The following is a 24692-nucleotide window of genomic DNA, read 5'->3' as shown; positions in this document are numbered from 1 at the left end:
AAACATTTGCACAGCAGTAGAAAAAGGTATTCTTAGTCAAGGATGTAGTCTAAGTCCAACAAAAAGGAATACCTTCCTATAAAACATTTAAATGAGTTACTCTTTTAATCATCAGCAGCTGTTAAAAGATTACAGCTCTTTACACTCATGTTTTGCCTCTGTAGAACAATTCAAGGTGAAATTCATGATCTCAGGTAGAAGAGGAAGTTTGGAATATCTCAGGTCAGTATCCTGTCTTTCTCACTAGAGATCTTTTATATTACTCTTTCATCTACTTGATGCTTACCCTTCACCTGTTGTTGTTAATTAATAAATTCCAAAGAACCTATTATATAAATTTTGCCAATTATATAAAAAAGAGGAATTGCTCATTTTAATGAAGTGACACATTATAAGACAGTGATGTTGAGTGCATGCTTTGAAAAGCTAGACTTAGAAATATTTTGATTGTAATTACTATTCTAAACTAATTTTCTTCTTGAACAATTTACACTGTGTTTCAAAAGACTTTTATTAAAATGCACAGAAGCAAGCCTTCCACACATAGAGAACATGCACATATTGTATTCATACAAAAAAAGCTACTAACTTTTTGAATTATGCTCATATAGAGTGGAAACGGTGTAATGAAAAAAGAGCTTCCAATACTTCAGTGAGCCAAACAGAAAAGCTATTTAATCTGATAGACTCTAGGAAAATTTTCAGTTGTCGAAGAGAGTTATCTGGAACAGATATGCATAAATTTAACACTGTTTAAATACTGTGGTAGACCAAACAGTGTTCTGTATCATTACACAAACAATGCCTTGGTTGTATTACAATTTTTCATCTTCCTAATGTGGGCAAGGCTTACAACTCAATCTTTCTAAAAATGGGTTCCTTTTCTCCTGTCTCAACAGCAGCACTCAGTTTGGTCATATGACAGTTTTGCTAGCTGTGGGACCTGGATTCAAAGCTTTGGAATGTAATTTTAATTTTTTTTTTTTTTGAGTGCTGGTGCATTGATTGGCTTTCTAAAAAAACAATTTAGGAACAGTTAGGGATCCAACAACTCAATGATCATGTTTCTATTTTTAAATGGATGAAATTATTAAAAGGCAGTCCGAAAGATGGACAAGAGTATATTCAAATCTTTTGTTATATGAGTACCTGTAGACACTTAGATTTAAGGCAAGTGGCAAATGCCAGTGGTCCATCCTAACTTTTGTTTTAAATGATCCGCAGATCTCTGAACGTGATTAATATCCCTGTTAAAAGCACATAAACCTTTGAGATAAAAACTTTTCTCTTAAGGCAATTTCATTTGGAGGAAAAAAGTAGCAATTATTATAAGTATAAACTGAGAAACATTCCAAAACATTGTGATTTAGATCTCTCTGAGCGGATTATTTTCCAGAGGAAATAACAAATAATCTTAAATAATCTCAAATAATTCCTGGTCTCTGGGAGCAAGTAAAAATACAGACAGCTCTGCATTATACTCCAAAATACTTAGGTCAATATTATAGTTTAGCGCAGACAAAAGAATGATTTTCAAGTAATTGGATCAGCAGCAGCAGCATACATTGGACCGTCTTAACTTGCACCAGAGAGATTTCTTTCCTACAAAAAGCAAATACAAGGAAAGGCTTGTCAGAGGAGAGCTCCTCCTATCATCCAAGGAGTTTTCTTTATCTGTCATGTCAGCAGCTGCATGGGGCAGGGCCTGTAGTACCTGTGGTCTGGTGATTTCCCATCCATGAGGAGCTCAAATCTGGATTCTGCAGCATCATTTTATAACCATTTAGAGATACATGATTTCTAGCTGAGAACTTTGGAAATTCCTTAATCAACAGGCTGAGGATCCTCTACTGTTATACATAATATATTTAGAGTACAATGTACTATTACACATAAACAATTCAGAGTACAAAGGAAAAAAAAGTATGGCTCAAAAATAGAATAAATAAAATGTTCATGATATTTATATTCTGAAAATTAACCCCTCCATCTAAAATGCACAAGCAATAAGTTCTAAATATCAGAATCAACTAGGAAAGAAGTTTAGATATACATCTATATTTTCTTCATGTTTTACATGGCTTGCTTTTCTTCTTACTTCATAATGATGTAGAGAAATTCTAGTCAGTAACTCTACCTCAGAAACAAGACCTCAGCACAGAAAACTTTGGATTTAATCTGAGGTTTTAAACAATTGCTCAGTGAAACAGATACTTTTTATAGAGTTACCTCAGAATTCCTGAATACCCAAAACTTGCAGGAACACATAAATAGGAACCTCTTGAAAACTGTAGGAGTATAATCCTTGAGACATTCTTTAAACTAGGAATTTCCTAAACCTTAAGTTTTCTGTCTAAATCCATTATATTTTAAATTATTTTCCCCAAGTTCTTAAATTATTTTCAATTTTTTTTCCCAGAAGAAGTAGGAAAAACACCATCACTTAGGAATTGTGACATATTCCTCAGTGGCTTCCTTTGAATAATTTTGTTAGTGTAATCTCAGCTATTGACTTTGAACAAGACAGAAAATGATAAAAATATAAACACTCCTCTGGTTTCTAGTAATTTTTTCCCTGACAAAAATGACGGTGGAGCTACACCAAAAAGCTTGGGGCTTAGTGCTTATATTGAAAGAGAAAGTAAGAAAAAATGGCTAGAGTATTAAGAGGGTAAATCACATTTTCTCCAAGGTTGGAAATATAATGGAAAGATAAGGAAAGCATTTCTGTGAGTAATTTCAATGACCAACATAAAGCCTTTACATAGGAAGCCTATTTTTCATTGGACTGAATATAACAATCCAAGATACTTTGGCTAACCTGCATTTTGTAAGACAATCTTGCAAACAATTGCTTAAAACTGCCTTACAAGCAGGTAGTGTATTTCCTCACTAAACATCTTTACTTAAGTAGCTGGTTACTAGAAAACAAAAGCTCTTTTGATCTCTCCAGCTTTTGCAGAGAATTGCATGGCGTTACTACAGCATCACTGCAAACAGCTTTTAATGCATACACTCAGAAGCTATGTAAGTCTGCTCCCTGATTGTGGCCATTCTCTCATACTATTAAAGACTTACCTGGTGCCTCTGAAGTACGTATCTTTGCCCAAACAGTTGTGAGTTATGGGGATATTACTTTTCAACATCAGAAGTGAATCAACCATTTTGGATGCTCTCAGCAACCCACAAAAATAGTGGTAACATGCTCTTTTTTAGAGGAGTGAAGATACATACTTCAGAGAGTAACTTAAAAATATGGATCACCAGCCTGAATTTTCTCAGAAAGCATCAAGTCAGTTCATGTCTTCGTCAAGGGAAATACAAGGTTTAAAGACTTTTTAAATGATAGTTAAAACACTAGCTGTTTATCTTTCACTGAGGCTCTGTGTGCACACCAGTTTTGAAAAGATGCAAACAGAAAAGCCTACCTTGTGTGTCACAGGACTTCTAAAAAGGACCAGAGTGGGAGATGTTCTGGGGAACTATTATAAAAGAGGCTGTTTGTGTTTCATTCATTACAAAAACAGTTTAACATAGGTTTTCTCATTAGATACACCATTATCTCACTGGAAATTACAGGAAAAAATGGATTGGTCCTATGAATTGAGAATGATTGATCCTGAAATAACAGTTTGTGCTTTCTTCTCAGGAAAGTTATACTCTATCTCTGCTTCTATAACAATTTTTGTATCACTACAGCATTTGCAGCATTTTTTTGTATACCTTAGTAATCATTTACTTTGATTTGTAGATACCTTGCCTGTTGATAGACAAAGATGATTAATGGTCAGGATTACATCTGAGGTCAATAGTTCTCCTCTCAACTTAGTGCTGTGTTATATGAGGTATTACCATACCCGCAGTGGCAGGGAGGAGGAGAGAAGATCCAGCAGGCAGGAACTGTGCAGCAAGATTGATTTATTTAATTATTTTACAAACTCTTTTATAGACTTTTTTCTTCATAGTCTAATTGGACAAAGGATCAGCCACCCCTTGGGGGTGACTGGCTAAAATCCTAAAACATCCATTGTCAAAATATTTTTCTACTGTACTATAAACAAAGCTCGGCAAGGTTGCAGGTGTTCATGGTTTATAAACTCTGCGAATATCTTCTGTGAGAGAGAAAAGTATCCCACGGACTTAGAAAGTAGCAAGAAAAATTCTTGCTACAAGCATTTTTGTATCCACTGTGAGGTAAATTGAAAAAAAATGGATCCTTCTGCCTCAGAGCACTCAAGAAAAGTAGATGCTTTTGACGTTAATGTCTATGAACCTTTGAATCTACATCCATAAAATGAGAAAAATATCCTGTATATGCGACGGAGATTTTGTAAAACCAATTCACTAGTATTTGTGAAGCAAAAATTTGGAAGAAGTGCTAAAGAAAAGCCCTGGCTGAAACTAGTATCTGTCTTTGAAATAGACTACATAGCACACAGTGAACAAGTCATATACATTTAAAATGTTTTAGGCAAAATACTGAGAAGTTATTTCAAGTTCTTCCATACTACCTACTGCCTACCAAATCAGTCTCGCAGATAAAACATTACGTGCTTCAGTAGTAAAAGACAGCATCACAGAGAGATGAGGCTGGTAAAGAAGTTCTTTAAGTCATATGTAAATGAACATTGCAAAGTCATATTTTCTGGGCACTATTCAGTGTAGATGTGTTCTCAAGCACTTGTAACTGCACAGAAAGAAGATCACAGGAATGTCACAGGATCCCTGTGAAAGTAATTAAAAAAAAAAAAAGACCACTGTCTTGAAGTGAAATCTAGGAATATTTTGCAGAGTACTTTCTACTTGCGTGAACATAAAACACTTATAAATATGCATACGACCAGCACAACACAGAAAAACAACAAATCACTGATACCACTACTGACAGAATTATAATAAAGTGCCATTTTCTTCTCTGGACCACAGAAAATAAATGGTTTTAAAGAACAGTTACAGGCATTCTGGCAGCAAAACAGTTGCTTGATAAAATCCTGAACTGCGGTAAAATTCCCCAAAATGGTAGAACAAAGTGTTAATCTTGACTGACCTGAAATTTTTTTTAGCAGTAGTAAAGCACTAAGGACAACTTGTCTGAGAGCAGATGGGTTAGCAAAAACACAGTGGATTGTTTAATACCTTCACTACTTTTGTTAACTAGTTTCTTTGACCTGAGCAATAAGAGTTATCCAAAGTCATCCACCCCATTCTTCTGAAGTCCTAGCTCTACACACTCCCACCAATGATAATTGGATAACATTCCACCACACACGAAGAAAGATAACCTAAGAAAGGTAAAAATTTGATCAAAAAGGGGCTGAGCACGGATGTGCCAACACAAATTTCTTGGATCACTCTACCCTGCAGAGTAAATAATCCTGTAAAGTATTTAATCCCTAAAATAATACATCACAATTCATGGTAATAACAGATGCTAATAAGCCACTGCTTCTGTTAAACCAAAATCTGTTAGACATCAAGATGTATCTGCTCTTGAAAATATCAGACCTAAAACTTTATGAAATCATAGAAGAGGTAAGACTGGAAGTCAAAGTGGGTCATCTGGTCCAACCTCTCTGCACAAGCAGGGTCATCCCAGAGCGTATTGCACAGGATTTTGTGTCCAAACAGTTCTTGAGTATCTCCAAGCAGGGAGACTCTACAGCCTCTCTGGGCAACCTGTTCTAGTGCTCGGTCACTGCACAGTAAAGAAGTTCTTCCTCATGTTCAGGTGGAGCTTCCCTGTGTGTCAATTTGTGCCTGTTGCCTTTTGTGCTATTGCTTAGCACCACCAATCCATCCTCTGGACACCCTCCCTTGAGATACTTGTATATACTGATAGGTCCCCTCTCAGTCCTCTCTTCTTAAGACTGAACAGGCCCAGCTCCCTTAGCCTTTCCTGGTAAGAGAGATGGTCTAGTCCCTCAATCAACTTGGTAGGGCAAATTTGCTGCAGTTTAAAATCAGCTGGCTTGTATAATTTCATATTAAAGACTGATTAAGCATGACTCCCAAGTTATTTACCTCCACATTCTTTTCTTCAAAAATATCAGCTGCTAGACAACATGAAATCCTTCAGACCTGAAATAAATACCTTGCCAGGCATATACAGAAGAGAGTGAAAATATGTTTTTCATAAAACTGTTTTCCCTGTTAGTTAGATTTCTTGGTTCATTTAATAAAATTATTCCTTTCAAAGCATTATTTTTTTTACATAGCCTATAAAGTTATCTTTACTCATTCATATTTAATGAAAGATAATCTCCCTTTGTATGTACAAAGCAAACAATGGTAACAAATTAGAATGCCAAAATTCTGAGTAAGAAAAATCACCATTAGAAGCAAAAGACCAATCTGTGTGTCTTTTGAAAAAGTTTGTCTTTAAATAATGAAACCTCATATGCACTGACACCCATGAACCCTCCCTATGAATGAGTCTTTATTTACATGCAATTTACGATATTTTTAGTGTAATACTTTTATGTTTAAAAAATCTAATTTTGTTATTTTCCATAGATTAATGAAGCAGAATGAAAGATCTATCACAAAAACCTGTATTCCTGCAGCAATTTTTTATAAAATGTTTTGGAATAACGGAAGATTCCTACCGGGTCTTCTGTTTTGTGGTTATTCAGCAAATCAGATAGGAAATCATCGTGAAGACTTTCTCTCCGAATCAATGTAAATTCACGTAGGAAAACTGCTCCTTGATTTTGGTCTCCAAAAACCTAGAAGGAAAACATGATGTTAGGAAATGCAAAATTTTAATACTGTCATAGACATGATCCTAATATTCAGAAAAATATGACTGGAAGATTAAAAGGCCAGTTAATGGTCCTGTGTCTTCCACTACTACATTTGTTCCAACTAGACAGCACTGCCATTAAGGAGAACATTGACATGCATTTAAAGAATGTCAGTAAGTTAATAAATAATTTCCATTTACATGAAATTCTGTTGTGAAACAAGTTTATATTTTGTTATTTACATCTATGGTTTGTAAGACAGATAACGTTTAAAAACTCTTTTGTAAAATGAATTAATATTTAAATTGCATTTTTACTTTATGTAACAGATTGTGTTTGTCCAGCATTTTGACTGCTCTATCATAAGAAGACAGAGCTTAAAACTTCAAAGGGACAGAAAAAAATTTTTTATAAATACTTTGGCAAGCAAACTCCAATATGTACATGCATTAAAAATAATTTAAAGTAATTTTATATCTATTGTTTTTAAGAATATATATAAGCCACCTGAGAAGGAGGTTGGTTGTTCAGTGATTGACTAACCAATTACTATCAAAATGCCCTAGGTACAATTATGACATAGATTTGTATTTATATACTTTAGAAATAAGTAATGAAAACAAATCCACATCATTCTTCAAGCTCTCACATCCATTTTTTCTTTGGTTGTTCAAATCAAAGAACTTTTTTTAGCTATAACATAAATTTAAAGCGTTGGAAAGCAGTGAAATATCAGAGAGGGTTTTGGAACATGTCAGAACACTGTCGTTTCATTAGACTGTCTCTAATGAATTCCATTACAGGTGAAACATCCATAAAAATTGTTAACAACCAGGAATAGGGGCTATATTATCTCTGGAAATCTAGTAGATTTTTCAGTTAGCAGCACTTCACAACATATTTGAGAGAACAGTATGTTTTATCAAAATGACTAAGTAAGAATACTTTACTATTTGACAACAGTGACTGCAACACTATTGGGAATTAGACAAATGTAACTACCAAAAATAATTTATTTGTATGTGATTCTGGTTTATGCTCCAGAAAAGTATCTTTTTCTGTTTCTCCATCTCAGAGATGGATACTATATAAGATACTATAATGTAATATAATCAGGAACAGTGGATATAGTATTTCCTCACTCAGATAAGCACAGTACTTACAAATGGACCGTTACTACTGACAACAGCTGCAATTACTACATTTTACTAAGACAAAAGTCCATGGTCTGCTGCCTTTATTATGACTTTTTCTTCTATAGCCAGATATATAATTGCCATAATTAAGCTGTCTTTACTTACTCTAGCTGAGAAGCTCAAACGGCCTGTGAGTAACACAACGTTGTAGTGTCCAGTGGGAGAATGAAGTACAGATTTGCCTTGCACTCCTTACAAGTGAGTTGGTACTGCTTTTTGGGAGGATGCAGTCCTCCCTGCCAGCTAGGAACTGAGGTCAGACCTTCTATAAAGCTAGAGCAATTATAAAGGGCTGACTAGAAGAAGATGATCTAATTAACTTACAGGGGGGATGGGAATATCTTTCTATGAAGTAGGTAATGGGAAGAATTGAGTCCCTGAATCCAAACTATATGACCTAAATATAATAGACTTTTTCTTTGATGCAAAGTTCTTGCCTCTAGTAGTGAAATAGAGGGCACCTAGTTCTTCTGGTTGCTTTGAGATCCTCTGCTGTAAATTTTAAGTTTTCTTTTAAAAAAGAAGGCAAGGAAAAAAAAAATCATCCCATAAAAGGAATAGCTTTACAGTAGTAGTATTTTAATATTTATAGTTAGCTTCCCATCTTGTGGATAACATTGAGAGATACACCCACTGATTTTATTCTTATATTATTGAGTCATAGCAATGAAGCATCCTCAGGCGTGTCTGAGGAAGAAACATGCATGTTCCCCAAAGAAAAAGACGCTCTGTTACAGACACGTATTCTTTTTGGACAAATCATTATCTTAGAAATAAAAATGTTCTTGAAATAGCTCGTACTTCATAAAAATGTTTTAACTCAAGATTGGCAAAAAATGCTCAAACAGTAAAACTTATTTCAAGAAAGGAATCTGGTCTTTTACTTTGAAATAATAGCATCTCCTTGCGGTTTTGAACACTTGTGATCAGCAAATCTAATGATAAAATTATAAAATTATAGAATTGTCTAAGTTAGGAAAGACCTTTAAGATCATCTAGTTCAGCTTTTAATCCAGCACTGCCAAGTCCACCACTAAATGAAGTCTCTAACTGACACATCTACATGTCTTTTAAATACCTCCGAGGATGGTGTCTCAACCATGTCCCTGGGCAGCCAGTTCCAATGCTTGTCAACTTTTTCCATGATGAATTTTTCCTAATGTCTAATCTAAACCTTCCCTGGCAAAACTTGAGGCCATTTTCTCGTATCTTATTGCTTGTTACCTGGAGAAGAGACCGACCCCCACTTCACTGCAACCTTCTGTCAAGTGAAGAGCAATAAAGTCACCCAAGACTCCTTTTCTCCAGCTAAATACTCCCAGCTACCCTGACCCCTTTCCTCATGAGCCTTGTGCTCCAGACCCTCTGCCACCTCCACTGCCCTTCTCTGGACATGCTCCACCACCTCAATGTCCTTCCTTTCACAAAGGACCCAAAACTGAGCACAGGATTTGAGGTGTGGCCTCACCAGTGCCGAGTACAGGGGAACGATCCCTGCCCTGGTCCTGCTGGCCACACTGGCTGATAAAGGCCAGGATGCCACTGACCTTCTTGGCCACCTGGGCACAGCTGGCTCATGTTCAGCTGCTGTCACCAGCAACCCCAGGTCCTTTACCTATTGGGCAGCTTTCCAGTCACTCTTCCCCCAGACCATGGTGCTGCTTGGGGTTGTTGTGACCCAAGTCCAGGACATGACACCATGCCTTGTTGAATATCATACCATTGGCCTTGTCCCATCAATCTAGCCTGTCCAGATCCCTGTGTTACTAATTTCAGAAATCAAATTACAAAGGAAAGAGTCACTTCTTTACCAATGATTAACCTTCCTATTTTGCTCCTATAAAAACATACTCAGATTCCAAAAATTCTTTTCCTTGTAAGTGCAGTCAGCTTCCTGTTATTAAAATTCCAGTCTGTTTTTCAAAATAAATGAAATTTCTTGATAAAGAATGCAGATGCAATATCAATAATCTCAATAATTATTGCTAATTGCTTATTGCTGATCTTTAAAACTTAACTGTCTACCCTATCAACATTTATGCTCTGACTACTTCTAATTACATAGGTGGGAAATAGGTGTCAGAGGCACTATTCAGAAAGAAGTGACAGAGCTAAGTGGTCAAAAAAAAAGACATTGGGATACTGAAGATGAAGGAAGAAGATGAGAAATAAAAAAACCTAGAAGAGCATTAATGAAAGAATGATTTATTTTAAATTTAGCAAATATGAATTATAAAGTCTTGAAAAAATGAAGAGGACTGAAAAACATGTGGTCATCTAAAGAAGGTTATTCTCTGATGCATATAATATACTTTTCTGCTTTGAGAATTAGTTCAGACTGGGTTCGCTTTAATTTATACATCATCTGATAAAACTTAGTTCAAGTAGAACATGGTCATCCTTACTGAGAGAGTTTAAATCAATCCATTAAAGATAAGTGTCAGTAAATTGGAATAATGTCTTGAAAGACTGTTTTCTATTTTTCAAGTTTTCCTTGAAGTCTTGGCTTCATATATATGACCATTTCATTCTCTCAGGAAACCTATTTTCAGCATAACACAGCCACCATATCGCTCACCTATCTTCATTCCGTTTATGATCAGGCAAGCTTAGAAAATATCTCCAAAAATAATCCAAAGTAGCCTTTCTTAAGCAGTGAGCAAACCATACGAAGAAAGAGTGGCCTGACAGAAGTCTGACCTTTAGCAGCAGCAGCAGTAATCAGCGTCAATACGTGTCTCTTCAAGAATTTGCAAACAACATTGTAAATGTTTCACTAGTGCACATGAAAATCAAAATATCATTTAAGTTTCTCAGCATGAGGAAGATATCTGGGTATTCAGGTACTCACAGCAGAAATCTTTGAGGAATCAGACTTCCAAATACATAATTAGAAAATAAAAGACCCAATAAAAAACAGAGGATGAAAGGATGTATCCCAGCTAACTCTGTATAAGTTTTCTTGCACTTTATTACTGTCCCACCATGGAACTAGCTTCATTAATTTTACTATGACCAGCAATAAAGTAAACTACTAATAATTATTGTTAGCAAGGTGTAATAGTAATATTTTGCTGAATTCACAAGGCACAGGAATAACAACACATGCCTGGAATCTGATGCAAATAATCATGGTACCTTTAATATCACCTTTCTCAACACAGATGAGAAATTTCAAAGTATGTTGCTCACAAAGCAGAAATACCAAATGTGGCCTCAAATATTTATAATTAACCATTTAGGCACATTCCAGGAGTAGTTTCAAGGTGACAGGTGCTCAGTTGAAGCTTTTTTTATTTTGTATATTCAAAGTCTAAATCACACAGAAAATTATCACTAACGTCAAAACTAGAATCAAAAAAATTGTACTGGTTTATTAAAAATACTTCTGATAAATTTGTTTAAAATATCAGATTCTTTAAGTTTGCTTTTTTTTTTACCATGAGACCTACAGTGTTTTGACAATGAGAAGAAGGATTACTTTGCTAACTAGCAGTATGAATCTCTTGATTTTCTCGACAGAAACAAATTAAAACAGGAAACATGACAGAATTTAAGGTATTAAATATTAGAAATGGTGGCAGTGACATTTATAGTGAGGGATGAGGAATGCAGACTTTTAACAAGCCAAGTCATTGTACATTGCGTTTTTTTAGACTAAACTGCACTCCAAACACCATAACAACTTGAGCATGTATTTCAACTCTGAATTACTCTCCATAAAACTTAAGACCAACATTCCACTTTCCTGCCCACACTTTTAAGAGAAAGAGTGGCGCAGTTTTATATGAGTGACAAGAGCTTTACTGCATCCTCCAGCCCTGCCAATCATGCAAGAAGAAAGGCATCCCAGAAGACTCAAAGTGTGTATAAGCAGCGGCTAGCTGCCAAATAAACTTGATTCCTACCTCTCTTGCCTCAAGAAATTGTTGAGCAAAATCTCATAGGGAATTCTGAAATAAGAAAATTATTACCATTGCCTTACAAATTCTGCCATGGTTTTTGCTGCAATGTTGATCCAAATTTTCTTTTTCTTTATTCTCCAAAATGAAATTAGAAGAGGGGTTGGTAGAGGGTGGTGCAAGTCCAATACCATGTCACAAATTCAGAAGCAATTATAGTCTGGCTCCAAATTTAAATTCTAAAAGCTGTTTGTCTTTACCAAAGTCCATGCAAGAATTTAAGATATGCAGAAACATTACAGCCCAATTCTGCCACTGTTAATCATTCTGAACACTTTTCATTCCTCCATGGAGACCCAGAAAGCCATGCACAATTTAAAATCTATTCTGCATGTCGCCTTCTGGGAATTTTTTGCATATGAGCACTCTATGCTTTTAAGAGAAATACATCCTAAAGGAGGTGCTACCCTATTTAATTAAGGACATCATTCTCCAAGTGCTATGTTTCCTTATTATATGTTTCAGAAATGTTCAGAATTTTCCTAATTAATTTTCTATGTCCCCATAGGGAAATATGTGGATTCAAGTAAACAGAGACTGTGTCAATTCATTTGTAATAGGGTTTAAAATTTGAAGTATTTGCTGTCATGGAGTCAACTCTTTCTTTAAACCAAAGACTAGAAGAATCCATGTGAGAGATAAGGTAGAATCCAAAATAAAAATCTGGTATTTGGACAGAGGTAGAAGAGCTCTAGCTTAGATTTTTCTTTCTCTTTCAAAATTTCTGTCTCCCAGATTGGACCCTAGAGCTGTGATGATGACTGTTCTCCCCAAGGAAAGTCCCTTCCCTTCCATGAAATTTAATTTTCTTTGTATTAGTTCAAGCAAATGGTTTTATTGCCAAAACAGCAACAAGGACAAAACAACAAAGCTTTTATTTTTCTTTCATTTTTATGAGGTTAGATGAGATGATATGTTTCATTTCTAGGCCACTGTTAGAAAGTTAAAGAAAATTGTGGGCTATTTTAATAAATCATACACATGTGATGGCATTAAGCTCCCAGTGCTTAATGTCCTGTGACAGTCCCAGTGCACAGCCCTTTGACAAATGTGCTCATGTGAGTGTAGACAGTTTCATATGAGCCTCTCCATTACAGGTATGCTGAACAGTCACTCTCCATTATTGGTATGCTGGAGTGGTGTCACTATACAGAAAATATTTATTACCATGTGGGAAGGCAGAAGAATATTCAGGTGATTGCACACACGACTCTCATGCAGTCACACACTGAATAGAGAGAGCATAAGAAAGTAGTCATATTCTCAGCCTATTAACTGTGGTCAGTTCTTCACCTTCAATTCTTTACTGCCCTTGGCAAAGGTTCAGCATCTCTGCTGAAGGTGGAAGAGACTGTCCCAGGGCTAAGCTAAATGCTGTCAGCATATTTCTTTCTGTCTTTCCTATAAGTAAGGTGTAGTGGTTTGGTCTAAAATACTCATTACTGTTTATCTTCTGTGAGATAAGAATTAGGAGAAACGCAAAGCAGGCACCAAACTTGAAAGAATATACAGAAACTTCTTCTATATATTAACAGACCTAAAAGAAGGGAAAAAAAATATACCACCTTCAGAACTCTCCTCCTCCCCCACCTTCCTCCCTTCTCCCACTGACAATGGAAAAAGACAAGCCTTAAGATGTTCAGTCTCTTTACCACTTCCATAATAACCGTGTTCAGTCCATTTAGAAAGAGAAGTCTCTTCTTGCTCGTGCTATGAAAACATTATCACAACGAGACAGCCGCCCACTTCCAAATATTGTTCAGTCCATTTAGGAAGAGGAGTCTCCCTGCTCGCAATGTGAGTCCCTTTCCCCAACTTGCAGCTTTTCCCACAACTGCTTTCGAGGGTCCACTCTTGAAGTTTTTTGGGGTACAATTTTTAAGGTTGAGCCGTTCAGAAACAAAAAACAGAGGCCCTTCTCCTTCCCTGGGAGCAAAGGGTCTTCCTCATCTTCATTGTTAGGACTATCTCTGGGAGCATCTCTAGGAACTGAGGTTTTCTCCTTTCCCATTTGGAGTAAAAGTCCTCATCTGGTTTATCTCTCCCTGTCCAAACTTCTCATGAAATTATGGCTGCGTCAGCATCTGCCTATCTCAGCGCAGGTGCTTTTGCTTATGAGTTGAACACTCCACCCCCATATCTTCATGAAATTACAATGGGATACTCTGATACATCATAGCTTCACACCAGAATTTCAGCTTTAAGCATCTCTTCTTTCTCTTCCCTCAGGTTTTCAGCTCTTCACAGCACTAAAAGGGTTAATCTCACCTCGGCCTTGCAGCTTTGCAGCTGGATGTTGAATTTTTCTAATCGCAGTGGAGAGGGGGGAGAGCCGAGCCGCTCCAGCTGCCCATGGCAAGGCAGTGGGGGGGTGTTCCACGGCTGGAACAGGTCCATCGGCTCCAGGATGGCCATGGCCCGGCCCAGCCTGGCCCAAGCAGGGCCTGGCCGGGCCCACTGGCCCCCGCACGGGGCCTGCAGCCACCCCCAGCGCCGGAAAGGAGAGAGAGCTGGGGGGGGAGTTTGTCTATTCTTAAGTGTGGATCACAGAGGCGGTCACAACTTATGTGGCTTAAAGAATTGTCCATATTCAAACTGGCCAGCTGATAGGTTCTGTCAGGTCCCAGAGGAAGCTGTAAGCACCCCTTAGCAAGGACATCCCTTCCGGGACTATGCTTGCTAACCCATGACAGGTTTGAAGGGAAGTTCTCTTTGTTCAGGCTGAATTTTCTTTTTTTAAGGTAGCCTTTAGAGGTCAGTTTCACAATTTTTCTTTTCATGGATAGTTAATAACTCTTTCTTGCCTTACAACCCTTAGATTTTATGGCTTCGATTCTCAGCTTGCTAATTGTCTTTCAAATGGAAGAAAGGGTTGTCTAGATTTATGAACTAAATAAATTTTAAGCCAACATTTTTTACTACTATTTCTCATAGTTCAAAATAGGATTGCATGTACTGGGCAGGCAAAGTTATATAAGAGAAACAAACAAACAGAAAGTATTTACCCCTGTGGAAAACAAATTTTTGCTGAGACCTGATTATCAACAATATTGCTTTCCAATTCCAGTCTTTCCAAACAGTGATGAAATTATAGTTTCTGAATTAACAGCCAATCTCTTAGGAAACTGGCTACTGTTTGTAGTAAGCTTGTAGGTTTAGAATTTTTAAAGAAAGAAGGAGATTCTTGTTTTGCTTCTCTGAAGATAGTCACACGGTGCCTTAAAATACAAACCCCAATAGCAACATATTTCCCAAGGGAATGTTTTATTCAACGGTGAAATGTTCCCACCAGAAATCTTTTTGCTAGTCTTGAAATATATTTAATCTTTTTTTCTTTCCTCCTTGCCTTTCCACAGAGACTGAATTCATTATGATCTTAATGGTAATGTCCTGACTTCTTTTAAAATTCTGTGAAGGAAATGTGGGTTTGTGCTAATTATTTTCAGTTCTTAAACAACCACAATAGCAGAGTCTGGTTAATGTTTTCATTGAAGGAATTATTTAAGCTCCATTTCAGTCTCTCATTATAAATGAACAAAAGAAACAAAAAGTGATTTGCCCTCAAGAATTACAGCTTGAAGTGTCCCTCAGACAAAACCACCAGCTACTAACATCTTGGACAGACATTTGCAATGATGGGGATAAATTTGTAAAGCATGCACACGCCTACACTTGACCCACAGTGTACCAACAAGAGTGAAAGCCAATATGGTCCCATTAAATGGAGAGGGAAAAATGCAGAATGCACAAAACCACAGCAATTATCCTGCTGCCAAGCAACCATAGCCAAAAAAAAAAAAAAAAAAGCAAAGGAAGGAGAGGGAAAGTGGAGAAAGAACAAGAAAACAAAAAGCAGACTGTGGGGATAAAAAAGGTGAAGTCCCACATAGAAGCACACAAATCAAAGCTATACAATTCCTTTAAAATCCTGCTGATTAGAACCTTCTTTCTGGCTGTAGTTAGCACAAAATGCATGAAGGTTAATAGCTTCACAAACAAGAGCTGGAATTATACTTGAGAATGTTACCTACTTTCTAATACCTACTGGATACACAGCAGATATTTAGATGGGTATGGCATCTTATCTTCATGAAAGCTATTTAAAAAAAAATAAAAAAAACTACTGTGATTCGGGAAAAATTGTATCCCAGGCCTAAACAGATTTACTTTCCAAAACAAGCCAAATAAATAGTTATTCAAACTACTTGAAAACAGACACACAAATTTCTATGACACAAAATTAAAGAAAACCAAAAGATAAGATCTGAAGAGTTCATTTTCTAATGCTTCTTTCACTGCCTTACTTGGCTGACCATGAACAGGTATGGAATGCTTAACTCAACTGTATTTAGAAGCTGCATCAGTTTTTAAATGGTCAGAATTAGTATGTGCCATGTGAGAAAATGGAGTGAGTAACAGCTTTAGAAATCGTTCTACAAGCCTCAGTATGTTCATTTATCATCTTGTCACTGCTCTGCAGTATTCTCCTAAGGGCCAGACTAGACCACAAACTGTGTCAAATTGCATGAACAAATAATCATCTGAGATTAGCAAGATCAGACATTCCCAAATGTCATCTAAGCAGCAGTACCTAATTTCAAATTATTATTGGCACAAAAGTAAGCATAAAGTAAGATTTGCCATTGTTTTGCAACATAGATCACAATTAGCTGTACTCAAATTATCACAATTTATTTCTCCTGTTATTTTTGAGCATGTTAGAAAAAACGATGGTAATGCAACTTTCCCATAGTGAGAAAATGACAAATATGCATTCAGGAAAAGAATGAAATTGATAATTTAATTTAATCTAGAAACTGAATAATTTAAAGTCATTATTTTTCTTCCTCTTTGAATCCCACTGCTCAGCAGGTTTTTTATTTCATCTATGAATCCTCTCAGCTTCCTTGAATTTTCAGTTTTGGAAGAGGAAACTGGCAGGTTCTCCAGAATCACTTCATCAAACTTCCTAGGCACTCTGGGCATTGAGTATTTTCATTACAAAAATAAAACTTCACAATTATAATATTCACATTTTCTTCAGTACTTGAATTTTGGGCTTTTTGATGCAGGACTAATGAACATCACTTTTAAACAAAGGAATCAAACTACTCATTTGGCTTCTTCTTTTTAATGTTAAGTGTTATTATCTTAGAGAATAAGGCGCTCTGCAGAAAATTCACTGAGCTGACATTATGGACATTGTCTCAAATGGAGTTCAACTACTTACAATGGAAGGCCCTGTATAAATTTTTTTATCTCTATCATATTATTACAAAATAAGGCAATTGTCACAACATAATTCTTTACATGGGATTATTTACGAAAACAACAGTTTGTTTATTACTGTCTTGTCATACGGTAGTGCCTCTGACCTTTTCTATTAAGAACTAGAATTCCAGGAGTGGTACTATTTTCTGCAAATCATATCTTACAGTATTTACAGCAATCTAGATACTTCAAATAGCTAAAGCAGTAGTAGAAAACAGTAGTAATGCTACCTTTATGACTTGCCATTCAATTAGTTAGGTTTCAGTTACCTCATTTCTCTAAAACAAAGCACTTCATATTCCATTTATTCCGGATAAGTATGTCTTTTCTTGGCTGGGTAGCCAAACTAACATTGTTTCCATCCATACAATGACTGGTTTTGTAATCAGATTATTAATTGTAATCAGATTCATAAGCTTTTGTGACAACTTGCAAAATACTGAAATAGAAGCCATGATTTTCTTATGTCTGTGAAATATTAAATCATCCAGTAGGAAAATTATGAAAATAAGTAGCTCCATGGCATTACATTTTTTATGTCTTTACAATGTGATTGGCATAGTAATAGAAGACTTAATTCATAGACTGATGAACCTATTTCTTCAAATTGTATTTTAGTTTAAAAATACTCTTTATGAGATTTGTGATGCTTCTGCCAGTGGTAAGACTGGTTTTAATAACATTAGAGTCCTTTTCATTCTGAATAGTTTGTGAATATAGGAGGGGTTTTGTGGGTTTTCTTTTCCTTTGGGGATCAAAAAAGACAAAGATGTGTCTTTATAGGATTTCTCCTAAATGTGTCCTTGGAGGTTTCCTTCTTTTATCCCTCAATATTTAGTATACTTCTATCACATGTGTTATCAATGAAGTTGGTTGGGTCAGACTCTTGCAAACAGAATTTCTAACTCCTCTCAGTTCTTTATACCCTAAATAAGGATCTCAGTATTTCTGGAGTTGATAGTAGCAGGGAATTTGACACAAATTAGCAAGTAACAGACCAGATATCCGGCTGTAGTAAATTAGAACAGCTTCATTTAAACTATTGATTTATACCAGCTGAAAAATTATACCTGCTTTAACAAAAATACTTGGTGGTTTGTTTTTTTTTTTTGTAATCACAGCAGGACTTTCTAATTATTTATTCAGCGTTCCATACATTTTTTGGGCTGTACTGCTTAGCAGGTTGCTATGTTTCTAATTTACTTTTAAAGATATTTTGAGACGATGTCTGATTGCAGTGGCCATTGACACAGCAGCTGCCCAACACTATCAGATGGTGCATCCAGCCAGATAGCAGCTTCCTCACACTATTTCCAGCTCATGCTAAACCCTGCTGCCTCTTCCAAACACAACCAAGATCCCCTTCACTTTCTGTATTACAGGGTGTCTCCCTATCTGTGCATTAAACAGAGCACCCCTTTTACACTGTGTTCATACAGTCAATAATGAGAGAATTTCCTAGAACACGAGTTTTATGCCTTTTGTGGCAGACTTACTTGAAACTCGTTTCATGTTAGATACTGTTCTTAGTTTCACTGAGTGATTTTTCAGCATTTTCAGAGTTTCATAGTATTGAAGGCCAGAGGCCACATTCATTACCAGGCTATACATTTCAGACATAATTCCTGCATTAAGCAATCAGTGTTCTCCACATTACTCATAAATAACTTTTAGATAAAGGAAAAAATATATTTTAGAAGAAGCATCCCATCTCAAAATGCATCTTATTACTTGATGATTAGGGAGCATAAAGTAAAATACTGTACTAGCATATGTTTATTAGAGTCATTACACCTAAATTTCTCCAAAAATAATTTTCAGTGCAGTTTGTCATATCTTTCTGTTTAAAACACATAACTTAGTGTTTAAGTCCTGTTGGGGTCCCTCCCCCTGCCATGGAGCCCTGGGAGAGGGGCCCTGGGGGGGAGACATGGGGTTTCCCTGCCCCTGCTCAGCCTCGTTCCCCATTGGTTTGTTTGTGTTCCCCTGCGCGGGCAAGGACCCTCGGGTCCGTGACTGTAACAGTTCCTCGGCAGAGCCCCGGCCATGGGGCTGGGGAAATAAACATCTCTGAAACATCTACCAAGAATCCGTCCATATATATTTCCTTTCCATGGGACTCCTGGTTTGATATAGGCGTGTTACAGTATCCCCACTGTAGCAAATGGTGGAGAATTGTGAGCAGAACGATCCCCGATCCCTAAGCGACTGATTTGTGTGAGTAAACCCTGGAAACTTTGGATTCCTCTTCTTGGTTTTGTTTTGCTATTCCATATCTAAACTACGGAGGAACCATGGGAAGACTCTTGGCTTTCAGAGCTGCATATGGACATTTATCTTAAACTTAAAATGATTCTTGAACAACGATTTGTAAATTTTAGCTTGATTCAAGCTCAAAAAGAACTGAAACACTTCCTGGCATGGTTGTTTAAGAACTTTTTCTATGTTTCTTGGGATTTAATTCTTACCAAGGGCTTTTGGAAGACTGTTTGGACCCAGTTAATTTTTGAGTCAAAATATATGCCGATGGAAGAATATTTTCATGACTATTATTTAATTTCCGAGACTGTTGAGCAATGTCAGCTGTGTCCTGGCGAAGGGAAGCCTGGCTCAGGGACTGTGCGACCCAGGCCACGTGCACCGAGCACTCTGCGAGCAGCAGCGAGGCAATTGCCGTCCGCGGGTGGAGCCACGCGAGCCGCAGTGTCGGCGGCAGAGCAAGGCGCAGCAGGAGCAGCAGGACCCAGCAGTGCCCACCCGGCCCTGCGCAGTGCGTGGTGGAGCGAGCCCTGTGAATGACCGGCTGAGAGGGGCGGCGTGCGGGCGGCGGCTGGCAGCGGTGGAGCGGAGCCGCGCCCAGCCGAAACGCACGCTGGAGCAGAGTGCGGAGGGGTCATCACTCAGGGACCTGGCCGAGATGTGGGTGCAGCGCCTGGCAGCGAAGCTGTGGCCAGAGGAGGCGACGCATGGAGAACAGAGCGGCGCGGCCCAGCCCGGCCCACGCAGCCCCGAACGTGACCCCGGGAAAAGCGCGCAGGCACCAGCAGCCCCAACAATTCCAACACGGGAGCGACCGAAAGAGAGAGCAAAGATGCAGCAAGACAGAAAACAGCAGCCACTCGGAAAAAGGAAAAGACCATAGTAGCTAAGATCTTAGGGATAGTAAAATGGTATAATGTTAAGCAAAATTATAGTTTTATAACAAGATGTGATAACCAGCAAGACATATTCGTGCATAGAACTGCTATTAAAAAGAATAACCCTGAAAAATGCATCCCAAGCTTGGGAGATGGAGAGGTGGTAGAATTCAAAATTATACAAGGTAGAAAAGGGTTACAAGCGTCAAGAGGTCACTGGGCCTGATGGTGTTCCTGTAAAAGGCAGTGTATATGCTAAAAATTGTAGTCCTGTTAGACAATATCTCCATTGTAAGCCCCCCCTAAAGTCTCCCTTTCCTAATCCCACCTTTCCCTTTTATCCTATGGCCGATTACCCCCAATGTATTCCCAATCCATTTTTTCATCCATGGTTTCCCTCACAAAACCATGCCTTCGCCAATTGTTTTCCCAAAAATCCCTTTCCAATGCTGAGTGGGGGATAAAAAGGGGGAGGGAAGAAATTAAACCCTCTCCTGCCTCAGTTTCCCCACAAAGCATGTTCAGAGAGTTTTGTCTCCCTTCTGTCAGCCCTAAGATGTTCCCCAGAATCTGTTTGGACATTTAAAGACTCAGGAGGGTGGCTTGTTTTGTTTTGAAACTGTTCTTGTTATGTTTGTCCAGTTGTCTTCATTCTCCTTTTATTAAAATAAAACGGTTGAAATGTCGGGGTCCCTCCCCCTGCCATGGAGCCCTGGGAGAGGGTCCCTGGGGGGGAGATACAGGGTTTCCCTGCCCCTGCTCAGCCTCGTTCCCCATTGGTTGTTTTGTGTTTCCCTGCGCGGGCAAGGACCCTCGGGTCCGTGACTGTAGCAGTTCCTCGGCAGAGCCCGGCCATGCGGGTGGAGAAATAAACATCTCTCTGAAACATCTATCAAGAATCCGTCCATATATATATATATTTCTTTTCCACGGGACTCCTGGTTTGATATAGGCGTGTTACAGTATCCCCACTGTAGCAAAGTCCTGCTTAAATAAAAAAGCAATTGTATAATTTTATATACAAGTGAAAGAAATACCAGCAAAGTGTAACATCCAGCAGCTGGTAACAGCTTCTAGAAGATAACTGCCTGTATTTAAGGCTGTGGCATAGACAGAGGCAGAATTCAGCAGCCAAGAGAGTCTGCACAGAGGTAGACAGAGCAGAGAACCAAGGAGATTCTCAGTATGCTCCCAAATGCCTGCCATGATGCTGCTCTGAGGGCCTGCTTGGCTTCAAGGAACTTGAATTTGATTCCCAGCATGAAGTTACTGAAATTGGTAAGGCATCCATGTAAAACAGGAAAACTCATGTCTGCTCAGGGTTTAATTTGTATCCCAGAGATAAAAAAATCTCAGTAGTACAAAAACAGAAAGAGCAAAAGAGTAATATAATAAAAAAATCTTCAAACTCAATATAATAAAAAAATAAAACAAAAAAGAATTAAAGTGTAAAAAAAAAATCTAGACATGGAACAGATAAATTTGGTGGCTTTAATCTGTAAATTTTACAGTTACATTAGCTAAAAAAACCCCCAGAAACTAGACTGGCTTTTTTCAGAATTAAGAATTTTATATACACAATCTTCTTTGAAGAATACAATGAATTACTGAAATCATGACCATCATGAAGGTGTGTATGACTCCGTCACTAAGTGGAAGTGGATAAAGCTCGTGGATTTTCAAACCTGAGTTTTAAACAGGAAGAATGTAATCTATTTAACATATGGAGTACATTTTTGTCCAAGTTTATTTATTGACACTCAGCTGTAGACTTCCTGAAAATAGCTATCAATGCCTAAATGTTTCAAGTGCATACCAACATTCAGTGCCAATTTGTAGTAGAACATCTGACACAACTAACATTATACAAAGCATGACATTTCTTCTTGTTCAGAAGACAAGATGCAGGCCATTATAAGGAGAGAAGGAAAGACTCTCTCTCTCAGATCTCTAATAGAGTGCACTCATTCACAATATATTCCAAGAAAGGAAAACGTGGTGCTATTTCAGCACATGTGAAACAGCCATCACGTTAAAAAGAAAAAAATCTTTGAATATTACATGCTTTACACCACCAGATTTTATCACACCAAGGCATCATGATTCTGGAAGACAGTTGTGATCTTTAAGAAGCAATGCAAGAACATATCTTTTGCTAACAAAAATTAAAATTATTTAAAACTAAATTTAGAGTCTGTTGATATGATGTATCACCTGCCCTGATACTTTCAGCAGCAAAGCAAACACTCTGAGCTGAACTCACTTTTTTTACAGCCTCACATCTCAAGAACAGAAACAGAACTGTGTTTTCTGGCTCCCACAAGACAGTTTTTTACATCTTTCTCATAGTCTTCAAGTCTAAGGAGAAAATAATTATGGGCATTTTCTGTGTCTACACAGGAGTACCTCCTGCAGCGATTGCTCTCACAGGCCCATCTTGATGAAGGGCATCAAATTTCATGTAAATAATTTTTGAGATAAAAAGTTTTGTGTTTCTCCACTTACACGTTAGAAAAAGGCAGCTAATTTTATGAATGACAATGAAGAATTTTTTAAGAGTTAATATACTCCAAATCTTAGAGTAGCAAATTGCAATACTACGCATAATAGCTGCCAAAGAGCTCTCCCTACTTCCTGAGTCTAATGCCACCATCATCCATCTCCTTGGCACTCTGGTAACACACAACAGCAAGGAAAGCAGCAAAAATGAACTCTCACACAATGGTAGTTGAAATGATGGATGAGAACATAGATAAATAATTCTCACTGTAGTTTAGAGGCTTATTCTTCTTCTGGTCTCAGAATACAAACAAACTTGTGAAAGTCAGAAAACATAATTAATTAATTTACTAAAAGTATCTATGAAATGACCACTACAGTTCTAGGATTCTTTCAAACACAAGGATAAACAGAATCTATGTACTTCGAAACACTGTATTTAATTTATGACATAGGTTCCCTGTATTGAGATAATAAGGAAATAGAGGAACAGGAAGGCAGTAAGAGTAAGTAAACATAGTATTATTAGAGGATATTGTTACAGTTAATAGATTTGGAAAAGAAAAATACAATATACATCACATATTTTATATATATTAAAATACATTCCCTAGAATAATTTTTTCCAATTTGAATTTATATCCTTACAATCCTGTTTATTCAAGCTCTATTAGCATTCATGGTGTTGTTGTTTAAAGTTAATTAAAAAGTGTCTTAGACTGGCCATGTATGAGCCTTTGCTTGCTTTTTCCAAGTAACTGCAACTAATTTTTAACCAGCTGTTAACAACCTTTAACAACCTCTAAATACACATTGGTCAAATCTTGAATTAAGTCTTGTTCCTCAACACCTTATTAAATTAGTAAGTTGAGGGACAAAATCACTGAGCATGCGACTGTGGTGACACTTGGAACAACAAAAAACTGGATGACATTCTGTGAAAATATATGCTTATGGATAACCCACAAACAAAAAACTAAACAGACTGAACAAATCATTTGCTGCCCAAAAACTGGCTCAGCAATGACAGTTTCCAAAATATTATTAAGCAGCCTGTAGAAAATAAAGTAATTGTCTCATTGTAAAAAAACAGAGGTAGTGATCAAAATAATTACTTTCAAATTTGAGTCACTGGTGAGTCAGACAAGGCTAAGTGGGACTAGAGATAGAGCAGTACTCCATGTGTTTAAATAATTCTCTGAATTACAGATGAAGGAGATGTTTATTGTTACTATTATTTTTCATTTATAACTATTATAAAATAAAGCCAACTTTGCTTTTATGATTAGAATGTCAAATTATGACGAATTTTGCATCCACACTAAAACTTCTACAATATAAGTTTAGATAGAAGAGTGGTCACAGTAAGTCATCTATTCAGTTCATAAATACATCAGGCCAAGTAGAAAATCCAGACATGATATTGAAACTAACATGTACCATAGATTCCAAGTGCTGCATTCTGACTTATTTCTATGTATTATTGTCTTCCATTACACACATTAGGTATTGGGATATTTTTTAGTTCTCAAATTTGTCATATTTTGTCCAACAAAATATATAACCTATTGATTTATACTTCTGTCTCATTTGAGTGTATGTTTTGTTAAAGACAGAAACTAATTTCATTCCAATAGGAAGTCAAGGAATTTAAAATAGAAGTCTTGTCCTGACACATGAAGGCATGTTTCACACTGCTATTTTAATATCAGGTGGGGTTATTCTGAAACAGCTTTTCAATGTGAGTACTGGTGGAGCTAAAGAGAAAAAAAGAAGTAGAAAATTAGGGTTTTGCATAATGCTGGTGGTAGGACTAAATGGTCCTGGAAATTCCTCTTGGTTCTATCTGCTCTGGGACACATACCCTTCTGATAAATGTACTTC

General features: G+C 37.1%; 1 protein-coding gene across 1 annotated transcript in view; it reads right to left on the bottom strand.

Moving 5' to 3' along the window:
- The window catches only part of ADAMTSL1 (ADAMTS like 1), a 437554-nt gene that overhangs the window by 327951 nt on the left and 84911 nt on the right, over positions 1 to 24692 (bottom strand). The window contains exon 2 of the mRNA XM_069002429.1: positions 6606 to 6725. Coding sequence (XP_068858530.1) covers positions 6606 to 6725 — 120 coding nt within the window. The remainder of the gene's footprint in view (positions 1 to 6605; positions 6726 to 24692) is intronic.

This window comes from Aphelocoma coerulescens (genome assembly GCF_041296385.1).
Source record: "Aphelocoma coerulescens isolate FSJ_1873_10779 chromosome Z unlocalized genomic scaffold, UR_Acoe_1.0 ChrZ, whole genome shotgun sequence".
Lineage (NCBI taxonomy): Eukaryota > Metazoa > Chordata > Aves > Passeriformes > Corvidae > Aphelocoma > Aphelocoma coerulescens.
Note: the sequence above shows the minus strand (reverse complement) of the source record. Positions and strands in the feature narration are given on the sequence as shown.